The 22,224-nt window shown below is 35.0% G+C and overlaps 1 protein-coding gene across 1 annotated transcript; it reads right to left on the bottom strand.

The window, feature by feature from the left end:
* Window positions 1-4,027: 4,027 nt before the first annotated feature.
* On the bottom strand, window positions 4,028-22,206 carry LOC134856865 (acetylcholine receptor subunit beta-like 2). Its single transcript, XM_063873157.1, has 5 exons — window positions 22,049-22,206; window positions 10,152-10,595; window positions 9,664-9,820; window positions 5,888-6,174; window positions 4,028-4,225 (listed from the first exon to the last, which is right to left on the bottom strand). Exons 1-5 carry the CDS (start codon window positions 22,199-22,201, stop codon window positions 4,106-4,108), a joined length of 1,161 nt encoding a protein of 386 aa, XP_063729227.1. The 5' UTR covers window positions 22,202-22,206; the 3' UTR covers window positions 4,028-4,105.
* Between the last annotated feature and the right edge of the window lie 18 nt (window positions 22,207-22,224).

Here is a 22,224-nt window from a genome sequence, read left to right as displayed (position 1 = left end):
ACACCCAAATGGTCATCCTTAAGTCATCTTACACTTCTAGCCGAAATTAATAAATTTTTGGGCATTTGTTTTTCAGCAGTTTACAATCTGAAGGAAAAATCAAATCGCATATCTCAGCTTTTTTTCCGAAGCTAGCCAAAAATATTTTATCAAAACATTGAGAAAAATGAAATTGTTTCTCGACTTGTTGACTGTGAGGGAATTTATTGCCAAATTTTCGTTAATTTTTTTACCTAATTTGAGCTCTCAGTGCCATATCAGTAGCAGCAAATCGATTCAGTGCTCGACGCTCTTGCTCACAACTTCATTAAAATTGCTCAGAAATTAATTGGAAAACCAAGCATGCTTTAACAGTTAGATTTTTTTTGGTATTATGAGCAACTTTTCCAAAAAATCTGCAGCAAAATTTTCTAAAAAATTATGAGTGAATTTTCGAAACTTGAATTGTTTTTAATTCTGCTAGTTTTTAATACGTAGTATCAAAAAAGAGAAAATTAGCTATTTCGAAAAATATCAGTGCCTGAATATCAATTTTTATCAATGCTTTCGTCAGTGCAAGCAATCTTTGAGACCCTGTGAGAACCCTGATTGAGCTGGACTCGTATGTTGTGACATGATGAAGCCAGTTTCACAGGTTTAATCATGGTTTGCTCGTTTTATTTAATGTTAGGGCTTCAGTCTTTATCAGCACAGCCAGGCTGAGCATTTAATTTAGAACCTTGCTTCTAGGGAGAATATGGATCAGTTTTTTAAAAGAAAATTTTTCATGCATAATGAAGGCTTAGCGATTAGCAAGCATTATCAAATCGGAACATATCTTTTTCGTTTAATTTTTTTGCTAAGATTTTTCAGCAGCATATTTTGCTGTTAATATGTCGGTTTGGTTTCGGTTTCCGAATTGTGTATACCACCTTACATAAACTACGATTAGTATTCTTGGATCCTTTGTGGGCGTGTTGATGCATTTTTATCCCTAAGATAGCTATAATTTTTCAGTTGATTTTTTAGTTAATGCATGTCGCCTAATTTTGTCTGCTTATTTACCTAATATTTTGCTCAGTAAAATATTTCAGGGTTCTTTTTGAAGTTGATGACTCACTTATTTTTCGAGTGCTCAAAATCAAACTCACAAGGTCTTTCTTTTTACACTTGCGAGCAACTTAGTGTGTTATTACGAACCGTTTTTTTTTCTTACCTTACTCGCAAATAAAAGTGTTCACTTGTTTGGAAACTTCATTGTAGCAGTGGAAATTGCATAGCATCTGTTCTCTGCTATATTTGTGACAGAGTGGTTAATGGTACCTATTAAGCTTTCGTGGGTTAGTGTGTGAAACTCTTAATCTCCAGGAAATAGAGTTGATGATTGTTCGCGCAATCTATTATATATTTAAAAGCCGGCTTCACTATATCGCCATGCTTTTTAGAAGTATTATTTTTGCGTGTTTAACGAAAGAATTTTTTCACTCTTAAGCTATATCGTAAATTGAAATGGTTAAGAAATTTTTTTCAGCTTGGATTCAATATTTTTTCAGCAGTTTTCAAATTAACAACCCATTATTGTGATGCTGTTAGGATTGCGAATTGGTCCTCTAAATATGAATACCCAAATCTTTTTAGTTAATGAGATACGACGGTTTTTGTGTTTTTTTTTCTGCAAGTTTTCAGAAAACTTAGGTTTAAAACATTTTCTCAAAAATTGAAACTCCCAATACTGTGTATAGTCAGGTCTCAGGGGTTGCAACTTTGGCCTCTAAAGGTAACTGCTCAAGCGTTTTTGGTTTCCGAGATCTGAGGTTTTTCTATGAATTCTTCACAAGTTTTCAAAACAGATAAATAAAATTTCTCAAAATTGGAATTCTACAAACTCATAGCTTGGTGCTGCCAGGGTAGTTTTAAACTCAGCATACTCTCAGAAACCGCAGATCTTGCCTCAAGTTTGACTGCCTCAAGTTTGAAGTTTTTCAGCTATCCAGTTTCTTAAGCTTTTTCATAAATTTTCAATAACTATTAGATATAGAAAAACTTCTAAAAGTTCGAAGTCAATAACACTAATTTGAGGTGCTCTCAAGATAGTGGGATGCTCTCAAGATGCTGATCTGGACTCCACTATGACCAGTTAACGCCTTCTACTTTCTTAGATATGACATTTTTATGTTTATCAGAAAATTTCAAAAAGCCTAAATTTGAAAAAAATACTTTTGAAATTTTGAAAATGTCCATTACGAGGCCAAACTATGCTTTTTGAGAAATGTCAGCGGATTCCGCAATAAGGACGCGCCCTTTGTTCTTCGTTTGTTCTTCCATTTTCTATGATCGTTCCGACAAAATTTTAACTTAATTAAAGACTTGTCTCTCGAATCCAGGAACATACAGACACTAAATTGTGGGCCTATTCAGTGCACAGTTTGGCATCGCAATGTCAACCCTGTAGTTGGGTGATGCAGGTAATTACTGGCCTTCCTTCATAATGTTTTTGCTCAAATTTTCAACTGTTACAAATTGACGATTATGATATTTCGAAAACTTTCATTCAACAAAGTATAAATTAAGAAAAAAAAGTCTGATATTTTGAAATTAATTACGCTGGATTTTGAATCCGATTTATGAACTTGATGATTTACGATGAAAAGTGCATTTGTATGCTATCGGCCAGTCTAGAGGTTCAGTTATGAGTTAAAAATACGAAGGACTAGAACCCAGTAGATTTGGACATTTTAGTGTAAAAAACCTTCAAGTTGAATTTTTTTATTGTTCAGTTTTTGAAATCAAAAACGTTGTTTGTTTCACCTTTCTTTTGTTACGATTGCATTCATTTCATTCCTTTTTCATGTTTTTAGAAATAAGCAATTTTCACATTCACCAATCTGTTTCAAGAACCGGAGGTGCGTTACTCGGTAGTTTTTTAAATTATTTTTTGGATCATTTTTTAAAATTTAATTACTTGCTAGCCTAATTCGAGTAGAACGATAACCTTAAATTCAAGTTCAATGATCAGTCTGCGCGTTTGACGCTAAGGTATCATTTTTGGGACGGCAATGGCCTGAAGTTCGATTCCGGTCGCGATTTTTTTTTGGGATTTTGGGGCTATTTTAGACTATCGTTTGTCTGGCGCGTTTGACGCTGAGGTATCATTTTTGGGACGGCAATGGCCTGAAGTTCGATTCCGGCCGCGATTTTTTTCTGGATTTTGGGGCTATTGTAGACTATCGTCTGATTGCATATTTTGTCGGCTTAGATCCCAAAAAATGGAGTTCTTAAGTTATTCTGAGAATGCCACTTGTAATTGTTTTTAATGATGCACCGTGCAGGTAATCAAGTTCAGGTTTTTTAGATATATTTTTTAGTTTTTGGTCAGTTTTTGATTTTTCGTTTCATTTGCTCATAACTTAGTGGCTCCGGTCTCATTTTCTGTTTGGTACCTTGCAATAGTATTTTTGTTAGGTATCGCAAGTGGTGCGAAGCTCTGCTTCGCCTCAGTGTTTATTTTTGATCTCGAAAGCTCCTTGGGATGCTTTTAGTGAAATTTCTTTTCTAATTACTGACAATCCAAAAACGGCTTTCGTATGTTATTAATTTATCAGTTTTGAAAAGTTAACTCTGCCATACATGATTTCTTTTCAATTAGTAAAAACCTTACTTGTTTTTTAATGAAATACAGATGGCGTGTTTGAATTTCGCAGATTATTATTGATTTTGAAAATAAAAATCTGAATCTTGTTTCCTTTTTTCTGTCGTATGGACTCTAGTGATTATTTTTGTCGGATTTTATTATGAATTTGAAAACTTGCTGAACACTGTTGTATTGTTTTTGATCATAATGAAAACATGACCTATCAAATCAGCTTTTTTTTCGAGATATGCGTTTTTTTTTTTTTAAAAAGAGCGAAACTTACGGACAGTTTTTCTCTCAAATTGAGCGTTCAAATGCTTGTTATTTTCAACTTATAGCTGTTTTCTATTGAAAACATTAAAGGTTTTTATAGGGAGCTCAACTTTTCTTTTTCAGAAATTAAATTCAGAACTCGTTTCAGGATTGCAAAGATGGCAAAAATTGTATTTCAATTTAAAGCTCAAAACAAATTTGGTTTATGTCGACTTCTTTGGTTTAGTTCACTGCCAAGTTTTCATAGTTGTAATCATAGTCATAATAGTAATAGTAGTAGTCATCAGCCTCCTCCTCTTTTTTGGGGAACTGACTAAGAGCTGCTTGTTCGCCCATGTAAAACTAAAACATAATCATTGAACTTTAGGATTTTGATTTTAACATATTTAGCTCCTCATCAAGCCTATTCATGGTAGATTATTAGTGACAAACTGTTTCTTTTCTCTTTTCAAAAGCTGAAAGAACCAAACAGAATAGGCTAGGTACTGTCACTGCTGCGACTGGATCCATTTGAAATGCAGCTGCCTTAACTCAACTAACAAACATCACAGGACGCTTTCACGGCCCAAACTGTTAATACTACCCAAAGACGCCCGCGCAACTTTCACCACACCCAACACCACTCATCACCTACTCACTCACACTAGACTACTCACATCACGCTTACCTGCACCCAATATATCTACCGCAATCCAACCAACCGTCCCCCCCCCCCCCCAAGAACCTCATTTCCCTGAACCTCTACACTCAACACCCTACAACTATTAACCCCACTCGAAACGCACCGAGAAGCCGTCCTTATAAATCTATCATCTCCATGACTCCTCTAACAGTCTTTGCTTTTGCAACGGAATTCCAATGGCATTGGTAGTAAGGCACCTGAGCTTGCTCTCTACTTAGAAACAAGCAATATTCTCGATCATAACAGCAATACTCAATCATAACAGTAATTCTCTTTCTGGTTAATTATAGTATTTTTCGGAACTTATCTCCTCTGCTGAACTCTTGAGTCGCCAGGCCAGTTCCAGCCTAGCTCAACTACGCTCCGGTTACTCCCCCTACTTTATTTCTACCTCAACAGATTTGATTCAAGTGTCCCCAACGAATGTGCTTCAGCTCCTCACACGTTACCAACCACCTCTTTCAATGTCCCCAAAACCCTACTACACACTACTCTTTCACTCTGGACCAATCCTGTCGAATCTTCTGCCTTCCTCGGGCTGATTTAGCCCCAAGCACATCAGTCGAGCACGCTCCTGATGACCAGTGTCGACTCAACACTGGCTCATAGCTTCGGATAAGAAACCAAAACCATTCCTCTGTATGGTGTTCCGCAGGTACAGTTAAGACAAATTTAGACATCGCAACTGTAACTTTGCTACCCTTTCCCCGTTTGACGTCTTGGCGATTCACCGAAACGGGCGCCGCAACACCAGAATCAGTTGAAGTCTCAGTTACAGGAATCGGGGTGTGGGGGTCTTTTGCCCAGAGGCACTTCAGCAATGACTCAAATAACCTTCCGCTGGAAGTACTGAAAATTAACCCAAACTAAGAAATCAGCCTTCTCTGAAGAGTACTGAACTAACGCTCTAACCATTCTACATGAAAACGAAGACCATTTATAACAAAATCTCACCGAAATGTTAAAGTTTTATGCGCTGTTCCTCGACGAGGCAGCTACAACAACATGAACTAAACATGCCGTGCCCAAAATGAAATCACGGAGCCTTCTTTTTCTTGTCGGAAATATTTGCTTTAACCGTTCTATTGCATTCTAGTTTATTGCATTCTCCACCCGGTTTAGATAAAGAATCTATACCTGTTCTGTTCAAAATTATGAACAAATAAGTTACTGGCAAAAAACGTAGGACTTATTTCAAGATATGCATGTAGTAACAGAATAGCTAACTGCTAGATACGAAAAGAACGGATCGATCCTACTTTATTTGTGATGTCTTTTGTGCCAATAGGATGACCGAGGAATGGTAAATCGGGCTTTCTTACCCTTAGCTTGAAGGCAAGTCCACATCCGGCACATATGAATGTGAAAAATATCATAAGCAGTCGGTCGAACACCTGTGCAATCAGCTTCCACTGCAACTTGATGAAGTGTTCATTCCTGTCCTCCTGTTCTCTAGCCACCCAATTTCTGGCACTCACTTGCACGTTATATAGACTGTTCAACAGCAGTTCACTCGCTGTGCTAGGCAGATTCTCCGATTCAGACTCACTAATTTCTTGCTGGCTCTGCTTAATGTGATTTGAAATGACCAGCACTGCGTCGGCGAAGTCTGAAAACGAGTTTTGGGTTACTATCTCAGGCGGTAATAGCTTCGTTTGAATTGTAAAACTGGGGAAAGACCAATTAGCACAAAGATTTGATTGAATTTTTTAGCAGCTTAGCATGCTCTATAAGTTGCTTACTATTATCTAATTTATTAAGTGTGTCTTTATTATACTGTCTACCAGTTAGAGAAAGCGGAAAGTACATCTTTGATGACATAGAAAAATGACCCCCCCTGCATTTCAAACGATATTCTACTCAAATATATTCTGGGTATGCCTTCTGGCATAAAATGCTTCAAAAATTCTTTTTCATAACAATTATCTACAACAATCGAAAAATTGTCGCGCGAATTCATTGGTCGGTTGATAAAAATACTGCTTCAATTGCACTCTGATTCAAAGTCATCAACGCTTTGCTGTAGAAGACTTGGACTTACAGCTTTTCCATTCATAAGAAGGACATCGAGCATCAATTTTGAGATGGCTGACCAATCTGACAACACGTTCGAAATAAAAAATCTTTGTAATATTTCCGTTTCTGTAAATTCAACCATTTGATTCAACAAGCAGTTGTTAGAGCTCAGGGGTGAGAAAAGCTCATCTGAAAGGGTATTTTAATCGAAAATGTTTTCATCGCACTTTCCCTGAAAGAGTCCATGAAGCCAATAATTTCGAGTTCATGTCAAATCGGAAGATATTCAAGCTCAGGAAAGACAAGTTATGATCACCAGTCATCCGAATCCATTTAACGCACTGTTTATTGGAAGATTGTACTGAGAAACTTACGCTAGAATGAGAAGAATACAATTTTTATGCAGACTAATTTTAACGAATCTGGAGACATTTTTAGGGGCTTTTCTTTTGAGCTGAAGAAAATATCACAACGCTTAAAGTTTGTCGGCAACACTACACCCAGGTCTTTATAACTTTGAACGAAATCGAGCAAATTATAATAGATGTGATAGGTTAGTAGTGAAGGACGAGATCATTTAACACTTTTCAGGATGGAAATCCAGCGAGTTTTTATAACACCACTAATGTAGAGCCATCAGACCAGCTTTTAAACAAACGGTATCAACACTGCAGCCTTTAAGATCATCTGCAAAACGAAAAGAAGAAGTGAGCAGTGATCATGAATAAAGTATAGGAAAAACAAAGGTCCCACGATGCTGCTTTGTACGAAACTGGTCACTGCGGCGATTTCGGATAATACGCCGTTTATTCAAAATCAGTCCGATTGTGGCATAAAAGCTTAGCGTTTCAAACTCATTCCCTCACAAGTGTTAAATGACAAGTATCTCATGCTGAAAACTAATAAAAATGAGTAAATTCAAATATACAAATAGCAACAATCTCATCATTTCAGTTAATTCAACTACTGTTTTAATAGCCTTCATTCGAGTATTCAATAAGGTAATCTGGGAATTTCTTCTTCAAGATTTTGTCCGTAGTATCTCATGAAATTTTTTTCCGAATTTGTTATTTCTGTCTCTTTTTCTATTCGCTACCTTGCAATGCTACACTTGCGTTGTATCGCAAGTGATGGGAAAAGCTTCTCCTATGTGTTCAAAAAAAAATTCGAAGCTTTGAGTGAAAAAAATGCTAATGCGTGTTAAATTTTATATTCAGTGAGAGTTTTGAAAATGAAAATTCAATAAACATTTTCAGAAACTTCTATAAATATATTCTTTTGAATTTTTTATTGTTTTCCATTCAAAATAATCTTTTTTTTTACTGCAGTTTTGCACACATTATTTTATCCCGTGCCTTTTTTTTAGTACCTCCATATCTTCGCCATTTTTTTGTCCGTAGATCTTGAAATATCCAAATGTTTGCCTGAATGATTTTCGCATGCGATTTTGTCCCAACCAGTACGAAATGAAGTGAAGGAACTATGGCTCAGCGATTTCTTTCTCCCCGATTTTGACTACCCCCAAGAAAAGCCCTTGTGGTATCATATTAGCTTAATGCAAGCGTAATTTGGTTTTTAAAAAATGTTTTTGGGTCTACGTTCTTTCAAGTTTCACCAAGACAACTCAATTTTGTTGACAATTTAATTAATTTTACTGAGTTGTTATGTTAATTTTAGCCATAAATGTCTCTCATTCCGCAGTTTGATACCTTTAATCGCCATTTGTTGAGATTTAAAAAAACAAGAAGTTATGTCAAAAAGTTCTATTCTTAAAACATGTTAGTCGGAACACTTTGTGCTACTTGCCCAGCTCCGATTTATCCTTGAGTTCGGATGTATTCTTTTATCTGCAGTTTTGACTACGTTTTTAAAGTCAATGTCGCGTAAAAAAGTTCATGTGTTGAAAAGGAACTATTGTCAGGGTCTTTTTAATCATTCCCCTTGAGTTTCACCGTGGAGGGCTTTTATTTCTATTGCTCAAAGGTCATGACACTTGCGAGTGCAAGTGTCTGTTAATTTTTTCTATTCATTAAATCTGAATATAGATTTTTTTGATTAACTATTTGTTTTATAAACTCAATCGAATCATTTGATAGGTTGGTTGATCATAAAATCAAGTATCTTAGCTTCTCAGTTCCACTTGGTCTAGAAGTAACGACTACACTTGGGAAGGCAGAGGTCCTAGGCTGGAATCTGACCTTGACTTTCTGTTTCAAAAAAGTCGACCTTTTTTTGTCTTCGTGTTAGCTTATTTAACATATCCCGGATTTTTCCTGTGCTCTTAGCAATTTTTTTTCAATGGATAATTAATGTTTTTAATTGATTTCTGTAATTTGTAAGCTTACTTAATTTGATTTTTCTTTGGTTTTGTTTCGCTCAAAAGCTTTTGGCCTCAATTTTTCGGCACAGATTTTGTTGGTTCAGTGACCTACTTTTGCGTCGTTTATATTTTATCCTTTTGCGTTAATGAAGGAGGGGATGTAAAAACTCTTTTCGGCAATTTTTTTGAACAACATTTTTAATTTTGGCTCAACGAGAGTTTAACTTATTTTTATCGGCCTAGTTGCCGCTCAATTAATGTTTCTGATTACTTATTTTTATTTTATGACGATGATTTTCTATCAGGACGTGTTTTTTCACCATAGAACATCATTCCTGAAAAATTTTGAAATATTGGCAGTATTTTTGTCACATTTTTTTTCGATCTAATGGCATCATTTTCATTTTGTCTGTTAGCTTGCACTGCTTTTTTTGTGCGGTGTCGGAAGTTGTGCGAAACTTCTCTCTGTGCCTTTCTGTAAAAGCTAATTCTTGGCGCTTTTTGTTTGTTTTTGCCAGGTGCAGCTTTGCCTGTGTGTTAAAACATGTTTTACAAATATATTTCTTCGTCATTTTTTAGTAATGCTTTAACTTTTTGATGTGGCGCGAGTGATGTGTAGCTGGGTTTCGCATCCGTCTACGAATAGTCAAAATAAAAGAAACAATCGGTAGATTTTAGTTTTGATTATTGAATGGAAATGTTTGTTTTGACAGAAACTGAACAGAAAAACTTATCAAAATAGCCAGAAAAAGGGTACCTGACCTGAAGCAGAAATTTTCTTAGTGTCGTTTTCTTCTTTTGTTGAGCTCTTTTCTTGTTCCGAGCTGTTGTCGTCTTCAAGCATGTGATCGTTCTCTAGTCCTTTCAAAGACGTAAATGTCACTTTGGCAAGCCAGCCCAAAATCACTTTTCGCATCAACTAAACAAAGAACTAAAATTTAAGCACAGTTAAGACAGTTCTGTGATTATTAGTTGAATAATGTTCTATGAAGCGTTGGGAAAAATACTTTTTAACATACTCCTCTCAAATGATCACTATACTGGTAAGCTGCTAAATTGCCCAACAGTTTTGTGTCTGAACTGAATTTTAAAAAGTGTAAGTTATTTCGTATAATCAAAAATCTATCATGACTTTTGGCAGTTGCCGTGCTACATCCTCTGTCTTTCATATGTTTTTCTATGCTGTTATGCGAGACAGTGCTCAACTTATTGATGCTTGTGAGAACTGTGAGTTTCAATTTTATTTTTACTTTGGAGGGTTCTTTCGGCTTCTCGGACGAGTGGTACATGAGGAGAATCATGACGCTCTGAACAACAGATGCGCTCACAGCACAGATTCCTCCGAAGAAGAACTCGGCCATAATGGGGAAGTTGACACTAGCATGGGGAATGTAGCCTCCAATCAGGCATAAATTGAGAACCAGTGCCAGTAAAATGGTAATTGAGAACCCGATTTTTTCGCCACAGTCGTTGGGTAAGTTGAACGAAATGAACGCCATGAGGCATATAAGAACAGTGGGGTACACCATGGTGTACTCGAAGTATTTGGACTGTCGGTGGAAGGCGTACTTGAACTTGAGAATGGGCACTTCGTACCCTTCCCACCCCTGCACCTCTCGGATTTTGTCCACGTAGATTAAATTCCACTCCGGATGACGGAACTTAGCAACCTCTTCTGCTGCTTCTCCAGAATACTGAAATTTATATGTGAATTAGCTCTAGTGTTGGAAATTTTAATGAAGCTTCACAAATTAGAGCAACTTTCAATGAACAGACCTAGCTCAAGCGGTTAACTGGCTTCTTGCTTTCACTAAGTACCATTCCAATTGTAATTAGGTGCTCACAGGTGCAAAATCTAATTTCATATTAAAATTTCTACGGCGAATTTAGTGTGTGATATTCTCCTGTCATTTCTAATTATGATGACAGCTAAAATATAGTTATGTTAAACGAATGATCCGGTTGAATTGGACCAAATTCTCATTTGTTAAACAAAACAAGAGGAATGCTATTTTTTTTCACCGAAGAAACTTAGAGCCCCCATCTAAAATATCTTCTGTCAAATTGTCTAGGATTTGTCACGCTTGCACAAAAACTGCTTAATTTCTTCGCTTTTTTGCTCTAGCAAGCTCAAGCGAGAGTAGTGCTATAGTACGACTATTCTTTTTTTCCAACCTAAGTCGCAAATATTGGTCGCAAATGGCGACTTTTGGGCCACTTTTACGGCATTTTTATAGCATAGGAATTGACATCCGATTAGTAATAACTTAACACAGTTGATGCTTTTTTCATTTATCGAATGAACCGAAAAAAAACTAATAATAAAAACTCGATTTCAGAAATTATCGCACACAATATATCTCGTAATATTTTTGAAAAGCATAAATTATAAACAATTTGGCTTTATGTTTTCAAATTTATTACATGAAAAGTTAGTGTCGATGACTGTTTGTTATATTCTAAATTTTCACGTGCAAAATTGAGTCTATTTAAATTTGGTCACCCTTTCGCTGCATCGCATTGGCCATTTAATAGCATATGTAGCTGCTTTATTTGCGGCTAGTGTTTACAAATTAGCAGGGCACGTTGTTCATATGCGAGGATTGGGGACTGTAAATCTCCTCTTTGTAGGATCGATTCCGCCTCAAATGTTTCATTTTTCAAGTTTTTTAAAAATATTTTTTGTTATTTCACTTTATGGAGATACTCTGTCATTTTTTCGCTAGTGTCTGCGATTTTTTACCCTTGCAGTTAGAAAGGGTGTTTTCACGCTTATTGATCTCCAATTTCGAGATCTCCTTTTTCAGCACGTAGCACGTTTAACAGTGGCTAGCGTTAATGCCTAGAATTAATTTGCTAGTGGTATTGCGTTACTGGATATACCTGTAACAAAAATTTCAGTTGTAAATTTTTAGTTGTTTTAGATTGATTTCGGCTCAATTTTTGTCGGATTATTTGCTGGTTGTTTTTTTTCTAGAAGTTTTATACAATTGATAATTAAATTCAATATCAAGAATATAACAAGGTGAAAGGCTTTTTCACGCTTTTTATACTCGCTAAAACTTGCAAATTGAAAAGAAAAAAACTTTCAAGCGATTTTTGGATTTTTTATTTCTTTTTATGGGGGTACATTTTTGTCATTTATGCTAGTGTTTACGAAGCGCAGCTTTACCTCTGTGTCAAGTTATCCAAAGATTTTTTTACCTTTGCGGTTAGAAAGTGTGCTGCAACCGGGTACTAGATTTTTCTCACATAACTAACTTTGTTCACAGAAATCGCACGTGAAAAGTTACGGGTGTTTTACTTGCACTATATATTCAAATTCAAGGATTATTCAGCGCATCAGACACAGTGGTATTACCCATGGTTGCAGCGACAAAGCTCGGGAATTCTATTCCGGTCGGGACTTTTTTTGCAAATTGGAAGTTTTTTGTTGTTTTAGACTGTCGTCTGTCTCCTTATTTTGCTCGGCTTACTTCCCGTATAAATGAATTTTTTTGAAGGTTCGGCTTCTGCCTGGTATTCCAAAAATTCTTTGTCAGTTTTCCTATGATACAGGTAAGTTTGTCCCAGAATTTTTTGGCTTATTTTGCAATGTTTATATATTTTTTTATGGGAAATGACAAAAGTTTTTTTTTTCAATTTTAGAGTTGTCATTTCATATGCTTTTAGTGGTAGTCATTCATTTCTGTATAGCAAGTAGCGCAAAGCTCTGTTTCGCCTCTAAATCTTGACCTTAGTTGCCCAATTTAAGTGGATCAAAAGGGAGGAAAAACTAAATTTATCAGTATGAAAATACTGCACAAGTTTTATAAACAAGTCGCGAGTAACCAGCGAAAAGTTAAGTAGAAGAAACAAGATTGGCAAGTCGAAACTTTCTCCAGAAAGCAGTTAAATGTCTAGACTGATCATAATAATTTATGTTGAATTTTTTTTAAACGTTTTTCGAAGTAAATGACCTTTTTTTGCTCACGGTGTTTTTTATTCAGACCCATTTCGATTTTTTATTTAATTGACAAATTTTTTTTGCACCGAGTGTTTTTTTATTCAGACCAACCAATTTTGATTTTTTTATTGATGCATTTTTGACGGAAAGGTTGCCCTGAATTGCTCGGATTGATTGTGAAGGTGGTTGATGTGCAAAAATAGTTTGCGACTGAATGAGCATTTCACTGAAGTTATTTGAGACTACGCATATATGGGGTCATCGAATGTACTACCAAAAATTGGCGGGCCAAAAAACTAGTATGAAAAGCCTGCCTTATTTTGATGAACGAATTGGAATTGAGCGTAACAAGCGAAACAATATAGAAGAAACTGGCTTTGCAATTCAAAGCATTCCCCAAAAAGCAGTTGGTATCTAGACTGCTCCTAATAAGTTATAAAGAAAAATTTTTTTAATGTAAAAGAAAGTGAGAGAACTTTTATGCTTAGGGTGGGTTTTTTTGTCAGACCAATTTTGAGTTTTCGTATAAGCAATTATGACGACATTTTCTTCAAATTAGGTTGATATTACATTAAAAGTCGATCAAATACAAGCTGCTTAGAATTTTACAAGAATTGATTTAGTGCATTTTAATTTCCGAATTTCGGACCACAAAAATTTTTGCCCGCAAATTGGTTCATTTTAAGCTCCTTTTAGGCAATCAGGAGTTAAGCAAAAAAAACTGCCTGGTCAATTGTTGAGGCTCTTATGTAGACCAATTAAGTTGAGGCTCTTATGTAGATCATTTAAGTTGAGGCTCTTTTGTAGACCAATTGATTTTAAGCATCATAACTAATACAGTTTGGATCCTTTAAGGCAATTAGGACTGCGCAAAAACTGCCTGGATAAATTTGAGAAAATTATTTCACTTGCTATAGCAATTGTACTTGTAATCGGGAACTAAATATTTTTCGCGTAAACAACTTTTCTTACAAAATACGTCCTGCATTTACTTTCAAGTGCAGGCTGCGCTGACATCGCAAGCACTAAATAATCGTAGGAGCTACCAACTGCAGGCATGTATGTGTTAAAAAAAATTCTACCAAACTTTTTGAAAAAAAAATGAAAATTTTCGGATTTTTGGCTTTTGTCCTTATATCCGTCGGATCATTCTCCGTTTTTTTTCTAAATGCAATTTTTATCATTTTCAGCCTAATTTCCAAAGTTTTTTTAATTAAACCATTTTTGCTATAACTGAAAATTGTTTTGTAATTCGTAAAAGTCTGAAGTTGAATAATTTCTTTCATTTTTTTCTAAAGTTGTTTTTGGCTATTTGGGTTTTACGCTTGGGATTAGCAAGCATTATCAAACTGGAATATATAATTTCGGGTTAACAATTAGTTTAACAGAATCACTGAATCATTTTATCTTTGGCTCATTTGAAATCAAAAGTCAGACGTTAATTCGCTCTTGTGGCAAAGAGGTTACACACCTGCCTATATCGACAAATTCTTGTCGGCTTAGGTCCCGCAGAAAGGTTCGGTTTCTTTTAAGCTTTTTGAAAGCTCTTTTTAAAGTTTCTAATGTTGCAGGTTTTTTTTTTCAGGAATTTTTGTTCGTTCTTCCAATTTTTATAACTCGCTTTGACAAAAAAAAAACGTTTTTTTTGTTATGTTTTTTTTCTTCAAATTTTGATTTGTCTATTCATTTGGTGGTAATCATAGTCATATATTTTTGTATCGCAAGTGATGCGAAGCTCTGCTTCGCCTCTTTTAAAAACTGTTTTGACTTGTTTTAATTCGGCGTAGTTATCGTGTTTTGCACATTTTTGTGGGCAAAATTTTTTTTGATGCTTTTTAGGGATTTGGGGAGATGGGTCGTAAAAGCTTAGAAACTGAAAATTTTTTATGACAACAGTTTTGCTTACGGTGTTTGATTCAATTACTGGTTCAGCCCATTTTTCTTTCAAATGGATTGAAAGAAAAGCATTCCCCAACTATTCAAAGCATTTCCCAAAAAGCAGTTGGTATCTAGACTGCTCCTAATAAGTTATAAAGCAAAATTTTTTTGTAATGTCAAAGAAAGTGAGAGAACTTTAATGCTTAGGATGGGTTTTTTTATCAGACCAATTTTGAGTTTTCGTATAAGCAGTTATGACGAATATTTCTTCAAATTAGGTTGATACTACATCAAAAGTCGATCAAATACAAGCTGCTTAGAATTTTACAAGAATTGATTTAGTGCATTTGAATTTCCGAATTTCGGACCGAAAAATTTTGCCCGAAAATTGGTTCATTTTTGCTTCTTTTAGGCAATCAGAAGTTGGGCAAAAAAAAACTGCCTCGTCAATTGTTGAGGCTCTTATGTAGACCAATTAAGTTGAGGCTCTTATGTAGACCAATTAAGTTGAGGGTCTTTTGTAGACCAATTATGTTGAGGCTCTTATGTAGACCTATTAGTTTTAAGCATCTTAACTGATACAGTTTGGATCCCTTAAGGCAATTAGGGTTGCGCAAATACTGCCTGGATAAATTTGAGAAAATTATTTCACTTGCTATAGCAAGTGTACTTGTAATCGGGAACTAAATTTTTTCGCGTAAACAACTTTTCTTACAAAATTCGTCCTGCATTTACTTTCAAGTGCAGGCTGCGCTGACATCGCAAGCACTAAATAATCGTAGGAGCTATCAACTGCAGGCATGTATGTGTTTAAAAAAATTTTCTACCAAACTTATTGAAAAAAAAATGAAAATTTTTGGATTCTTGGCTTTCGTCCTTATATCCGTCGGCTCATTTTCCGTTTTTTTCTCAATGCTTTTTTTTTTTATAAATTTCAGCCTAATTTCCATGGTTTTTTTTAATTAAACCATTTTTGCTATAACTGAAAGTTGTTTTGTAATTCGTAAAAGTCTGAAGTTGAATAATTTCTTTCATTTTTTTCTAAAGTTGTTTTTGGCTATTTGGGTTTTACGCTTGGGATTAGCAAGCATTATCAAACTGGAATATATAATTTCGGGTTAACAATTAGTTTAACAGAATCACTGAATCATTTTATCTTTGGCTCATTTGAAATCAAAAGTCAGACGTTAATTCGCTCTTGTGGCAAAGAGGTTACACACCTGCCTATATCGACAAATTCTTGTCGGCTTAGGTCCCGCAGAAAGGTTCGGTTTCTTTTAAGCTTTTTGAAAGCTCTTTTTAAAGTTTCTAATGTTGCAGGTTTTTTTTTCAGGAATTTTTGTTCGTTCTTCCAATTTTTATAACTCGCTTTGACAAAAAAAAAACGTTTTTTTTTGTTATGTTTTTTTTCTTCAAATTTTGATTTGTCTATTCATTTGGTGGTAATCATAGTCATATATTTTTGTATCGCAAGTGATGCGAAGCTCTGCTTCGCCTCTTTTAAAAACTGTTTTGACTTGTTTTAATTCGGCGTAGTTATCGTGTTTTGCACATTTTTGTGGGCAAAATTTTTTTTGATGCTTTTTAGGGATTTGGGGAGATGGGTCGTAAAAGCTTAGAAACTGAAAATTTTTTATGACAACAGTTTTGCTTACGGTGTTTGATTCAATTACTGGTTCAGCCCATTTTTCTTTCAAATGGATTGAAAGAAAAGCATTCCCCAACTATTCAAAGCATTTCCCAAAAAGCAGTTGGTATCTAGACTGCTCCTAATAAGTTATAAAGCAAAATTTTTTTGTAATGTCAAAGAAAGTGAGAGAACTTTAATGCTTAGGATGGGTTTTTTTATCAGACCAATTTTGAGTTTTCGTATAAGCAGTTATGACGAATATTTCTTCAAATTAGGTTGATACTACATCAAAAGTCGATCAAATACAAGCTGCTTAGAATTTTACAAGAATTGATTTAGTGCATTTGAATTTCCGAATTTCGGACCGAAAAATTTTGCCCGAAAATTGGTTCATTTTTGCTTCTTTTAGGCAATCAGAAGTTGGGCAAAAAAAAACTGCCTCGTCAATTGTTGAGGCTCTTATGTAGACCAATTAAGTTGAGGCTCTTATGTAGACCAATTAAGTTGAGGGTCTTTTGTAGACCAATTATGTTGAGGCTCTTATGTAGACCTATTAGTTTTAAGCATCTTAACTGATACAGTTTGGATCCCTTAAGGCAATTAGGGTTGCGCAAATACTGCCTGGATAAATTTGAGAAAATTATTTCACTTGCTATAGCAAGTGTACTTGTAATCGGGAACTAAATTTTTTCGCGTAAACAACTTTTCTTACAAAATTCGTCCTGCATTTACTTTCAAGTGCAGGCTGCGCTGACATCGCAAGCACTAAATAATCGTAGGAGCTATCAACTGCAGGCATGTATGTGTTTAAAAAAATTTTCTACCAAACTTATTGAAAAAAAAATGAAAATTTTCGGATTCTTGGCTTTCGTCCTTATATCCGTCGGCTCATTTTCCGTTTTTTTCTCAATGCTTTTTTTTTTTATAAATTTCAGCCTAATTTCCATGGTTTTTTTTAATTAAACCATTTTTGCTATAACTGAAAGTTGTTTTGTAATTCGTAAAAGTCTGAAGTTGAATAATTTCTTTCATTTTTTTCTAAAGTTGTTTTTGGCTATTTGGGTTTTACGCTTGGGATTAGCAAGCATTATCAAACTGGAATATATAATTTCGGGTTAACAATTAGTTAAACAGAATCACTGAATCATTTTATCTTTGGCTCATTTGAAATCAAAAGTCAGACGTTAATTCGCTCTTGTGGCAAAGAGGTTACACACCTGCCTATATCGACAAATTCTTGTCGGCTTAGGTCCCGCAGAAAGGTTCGGTTTCTTTTAAGCTTTTTGAAAGCTCTGTTTAAAGTTTCTAATGTTGCAGGTTTTTTTTTCAGGAATTTTTGTTCGTTCTTCCAATTTTTATAACTCGCTTTGACAAAAAAAAAAGTTTATTTTTAATTTTTATTTTCTTCAAATTTTGATTTGTCTATTCATTTGGTGGTAATCATAGTCATATATTTTTGTATCGCAAGTGATGCGAAGCTCTGCTTCGCCTCTTTTTAAAACTGTTTTGACTTGTATTAATTTGGCGTAGTCATCGTATTTTGCACATTTTTGTGGGCAACATTTTTTTTTGATGCTTTTTAGGGATTTAGGGAGATAGGTCGTGAAAGCTTAGAAGCTAAAAATTTTTTATGACAACAGTTTTGTTTACGGGGTTCGATCCAATTACTGGTTTAGCCCATTTTTCTTTCAAATGGATTGAAAGAAAATTATTTCCCAACTATTCAAAGCATTTCCCAAAAAGCAGTTGGTATCTAGACTGCTCCTAATAAGTTATAAAGCAAAAATTTTTTGTAATGTCAAAGAAAGTGAGAGAACTTTAATGCTTAGGGTGGGTTTTTTTATCAGACCAATTTTGAGTTTTCGTATAAGCAATTATGACGAAATTTTCTTCAAATTAGGTTGATATTACATCAAAAGTCGATCAAATACAAGCTGCTTAGAACTTCACAAGAATTGATTTAGAGCATTTTTATTTCCAAATTTCGGACCACAAAAACTTTTGCCCGAACATTGGTTCATTTCTGGCTCCTTTTAGGCAATCAGGAGTTAAGCAAAAAAAACTGCCTGGTCAATTGTTGAGGCTCTTATGTAGACCAATTAAGTTGAGGCTCTTATGTAGATCAATTAAGTTGAGGCTCTTATGTAGACCAATTGAGTTTAAGCATCTTAACTAATACAGTTTGGATCCTTTAAGGCAATTAGGATTGCGCAAAAACTGCCTGGATAAATTTGAGAAAATTATTTCACTTGCTATAGCAAGTGTAATTGTAATCGGGAACTAAATTTTTTTCGCGTAAACAACTTTTCTTACAAAATACGTCTTTCTTTTACTTTCAACTGCAGGCTGCGCTGACATCGCAAGCACTAAATAATCGTAGGAGCTACCAACTGCAGGCATGTATGTGTTAAAAAAAATTCTACCGAACTTATCGAAAAAAAATATGAAAATTTTCGAATTCTTGGCTTTCGTCCTTATATCCGTCGGCTCATTTTCCGTTTTTTTTTCTCAATGCAATTTTTATAATTTTCAGCCTAATTTCCAAGGTTTTTTTTATTTAAACCATTTTTACTATTACTGAAAGTTGTTTTGTAATTCGTAAAAGTCTGAAGTTGAATAATTTCATTCATTTTTTTCTGAAGTTGTTTTTGGCTATTTGGGTTTTACGTTTGGGATTAGCAAGCGTTATCAAACTGGAATATATAATTTCGGGTTAACAATTAGTTTAACAGAATCATTGAATCATTTTACCTTTGGCTCATATGAAATCAAAAGTCAGCAGACGCGATAATTTTGTAGATGCATGCGCCAGTGGTATTGAATCTTCATTGATCAAAATTTCGTCTCCTTCGATCTAATTACAGTAGCTCGCCTGCCTCAATTCGAACAAATTTTATGCGCGGGCTTGCTCACTGCATATGTGCTGTGGATATAAAACTGGTAAGAAAGCGCAGACTAAATGCGCGCAATCTGGCAGTTATGAACCACCAAAATTCACAAAAAAAACATCGGTTTTTTCTATTTTTGGTCATTTAGATCTTGAGTTCGTTCTTAAAATCAGTCAAAATCTATTACTCCTATCATCCAAAATGTCTTGAAGAAAAATTACATAAACCATATATACTCCTCGCTTTCTTCGGAGCGATATTCTTTAACACAATAACACATAATTTATTGGATTAAGCATGCAATAAGCAGCGGTTTTCTATTTAGTAAATCATATTAATCCGGTCAGCAACTATTCTAACGAACTTTTTGGCTGATTATAACAATTTTCACTTACTTGCTAGTATTGACGAGAAAAAAAAGTTCATAATTGTACAGGCCAAAAGCAAAGTAAATTTCATGGCTGCCTAAGATACCAAACCACGTTAACATCTTCGTTACCGCACCAGGTTATGCCGTGAAAGTTATTGTTGTGAAATAAATAATTTCCTGCTGAGACAACTACCGGCAGAGGCAAGACCGTTCGGTTGCTAACGCGTGGTCTTAACGGACATTTTGCGTTAGTTGCATTTTTACAATTCGTTTCTGAAGATTGCGCAAAATAACTTGCGGCTAAATAGATAAATTTCCCAAGTCGTTTTTTTTTCAGCCTAGCGGACGCGTTTGACTAGCTATGAGATCCAATTTGTCTCGCGCACTGGTGGTTCATGGATAATAATCGATTTTAGTAGATTCTCATTGTCAATCTATAAAATTCAAAATAGTTTGATTATAATTGATTAAAAATGGATTATAATCTTAATTATTATCATATGAATAAAATTCATTTTAATCGATTACTATCAATTATATTAGATTTTAATATTTTTTCGTAAATTATTCGGAAAATTTTCAGTATAAACAGCTCATTATATTCAAAATTTAACAGCTGCTTTTGGCCTGTTACACGTTGCATCAAATAAAACTAGGTTTACTTTGGCTTAGAAAATAGTTATCTTGTTTTCAAATTTACGTTTCACAATTTTTTATCTGCCTATATGTGTACACCCCCTCCCCCACTTTTTCATGGTTGAACTTGCGAAATCTGAGGTTGTAGATTCAATGGAGGTAGTGGGTGTTAAGAATCTGTCTTAGTTTAGAGGGAAGTCCCAGTTTTTCTCTATACAAAAAGTTATTGCCTTCGGAAAAGTCAATTTTGGTAATTTTTACGGTTTTTTTGATACTTTTCGACTTTTCTAGAAAACTACCCTTGCAAATCTGAAGTTTTGGGTTCAATCTAAATAATGGGTTGTGAGAAGCTGTTTTGCAGAATCAAATTTGCCCAAAAATTTTACCCAACGGTTTTGGCACTGGGAAACGTCAAGGTTTTAAAAATTTTACCGTTTTTGAAACTTTTTGGCTTTTCCCGAGAACTACCCTCCCAAATCTGAAGTTTTGGGTTCAATCTAAAGAATGGGTTGTGAGAAGTCGTTTTGCAGAATCAAATTTGCCCAAAATTTTTACCCATTGATTATGGAACTGGGAAACGTCAAGGTTTTAAATTTTTTTAACCGTTTTTCTGAAATTTTTTGGCTTTTCCCGAGAAATATCCTCCCCAATCTGAGATTTTGGGTTCAGTCGAATTATTGGGATATATAAAGCTACCCTGTAAAATTGACTCGATAGCTAGCCTAGCACTACTGATATCAAGGGCTTAATCGAAACAACAGGTTGTTGAAAACCTACCTTAATAATTGGCTTCGCCATCAAAAATATGGCCATCAAAAAAACTTTTGACCCCTTCTTCGACTGTCCATAAAAACCGCCCTTTCAAGTCTGGGTGACTCCTCTTTTGTTAGAAATTTTTTTTTTTGTGAAGAGGAGACTCCTTATTTTTTGTAAGAAAAATGTTATGTCCTTAGAAAAATTCCAATTTCTCGAAAATTTTTACTTTTCTAACATAAGTAGAGAAATAACTAAGGTTTTGGGCAAAGTCCGCTTTCGAAACTACTCATTTTATCCGACATCAGTATAGCAAATTCAAAAATATCAATTATGTACGTCCAGCCTTAGCTGGACCCATAGTCCTTTTATCGAGACATGCCAAAGTTTTGGTTAACCTAGTTTTTCAACGTTTTTCATCCTTTTTCGACTACTCTTTTTTTTGTTTGTGTTTGATCGCAAATAATACAAAGCTCCACATCGCCTTTGTGTCTAATTTAGTAACATCATTGGGTAATTTAGTAACATCATAATGACAACATTTTAGACAACGTTTTCCATAATCGATTTTTATCCATGAAATTCCGGTGCGGGGGGCTGCTCGTAGACGACGAAACACAAACAACTAATTCTGCGTATTTAACATGCGGAGGTAACGCACATACTTGGGACAATGGCGTTCGATTTAGGTCCGGCCAGGACCTGCAACTAATTAGCTTTCGTATTATCATGTCCTTATTGTTATCGGATTAGTTAACGCATAGATTTTCTGGCAGAAATCTTATGATTTTTGTTTTTTTTTCTACGAAATTATTAAGTTTTTCCCTATTCATTTTGGAAGCTTATGTTCGGTTATTACATATGATGCTGCATGTAATTTGATGATTTTTGGAAAAAGTTTGCTAGAAACAATTTCCTTTCAAATTATTTTGGTCACTATTTTGTTGCAAGTGGCGGGAAGCCGGGCTGTGCTTGTCTACGAAGATGCAATTAGAGTGAGGTGGATATGAGAAACCTGATACGAGTGTGTTAAAGTTAATACTCACATCCTCCATGAACTCAAGGTTGATTTCGCTTCCGAGCATGCGCCAGGAGCTAAGATCCAGGTAGCATGTCTGGATGTCGTAGGGAAAGTAGCGAACATCCATATTGCAACGAGTAGTCTTCAGCAATGGGATCTGCCACAACACTTTCCCCATCCAATTCACTCTGCAAATGCGTA

Source organism: Symsagittifera roscoffensis, chromosome 1 (genome assembly GCF_963678635.1).
Source record: "Symsagittifera roscoffensis chromosome 1, txSymRosc1.1, whole genome shotgun sequence".
Lineage (NCBI taxonomy): Eukaryota > Metazoa > Xenacoelomorpha > Acoela > Convolutidae > Symsagittifera > Symsagittifera roscoffensis.
The sequence above is the reverse complement of the archived record's forward strand: the minus strand, read 5'-3'. Positions and strand labels throughout refer to the sequence as shown.

Bases quoted from the DNA above. Each gene is read 5' to 3' on its own strand.
- LOC134856865 (XM_063873157.1), bottom strand. From the start codon at position 22,201: ATGGGGAAAGTGTTGTGGCAGATCCCATTGCTGAAGACTACTCGTTGC. The intron at 9,821-10,151 runs GTAAAAATAAAA...TTCTTTGTTTAG, and splicing joins AGCCGAAAGAACCCTCCAAA to TTGATGCGAAAAGTGATTTT. The intron at 6,175-9,663 runs GTCAGGTACCCT...ACTCGTTTTCAG, and splicing joins TAAGAAAATTTCTGCTTCAG to ACTTCGCCGACGCAGTGCTG.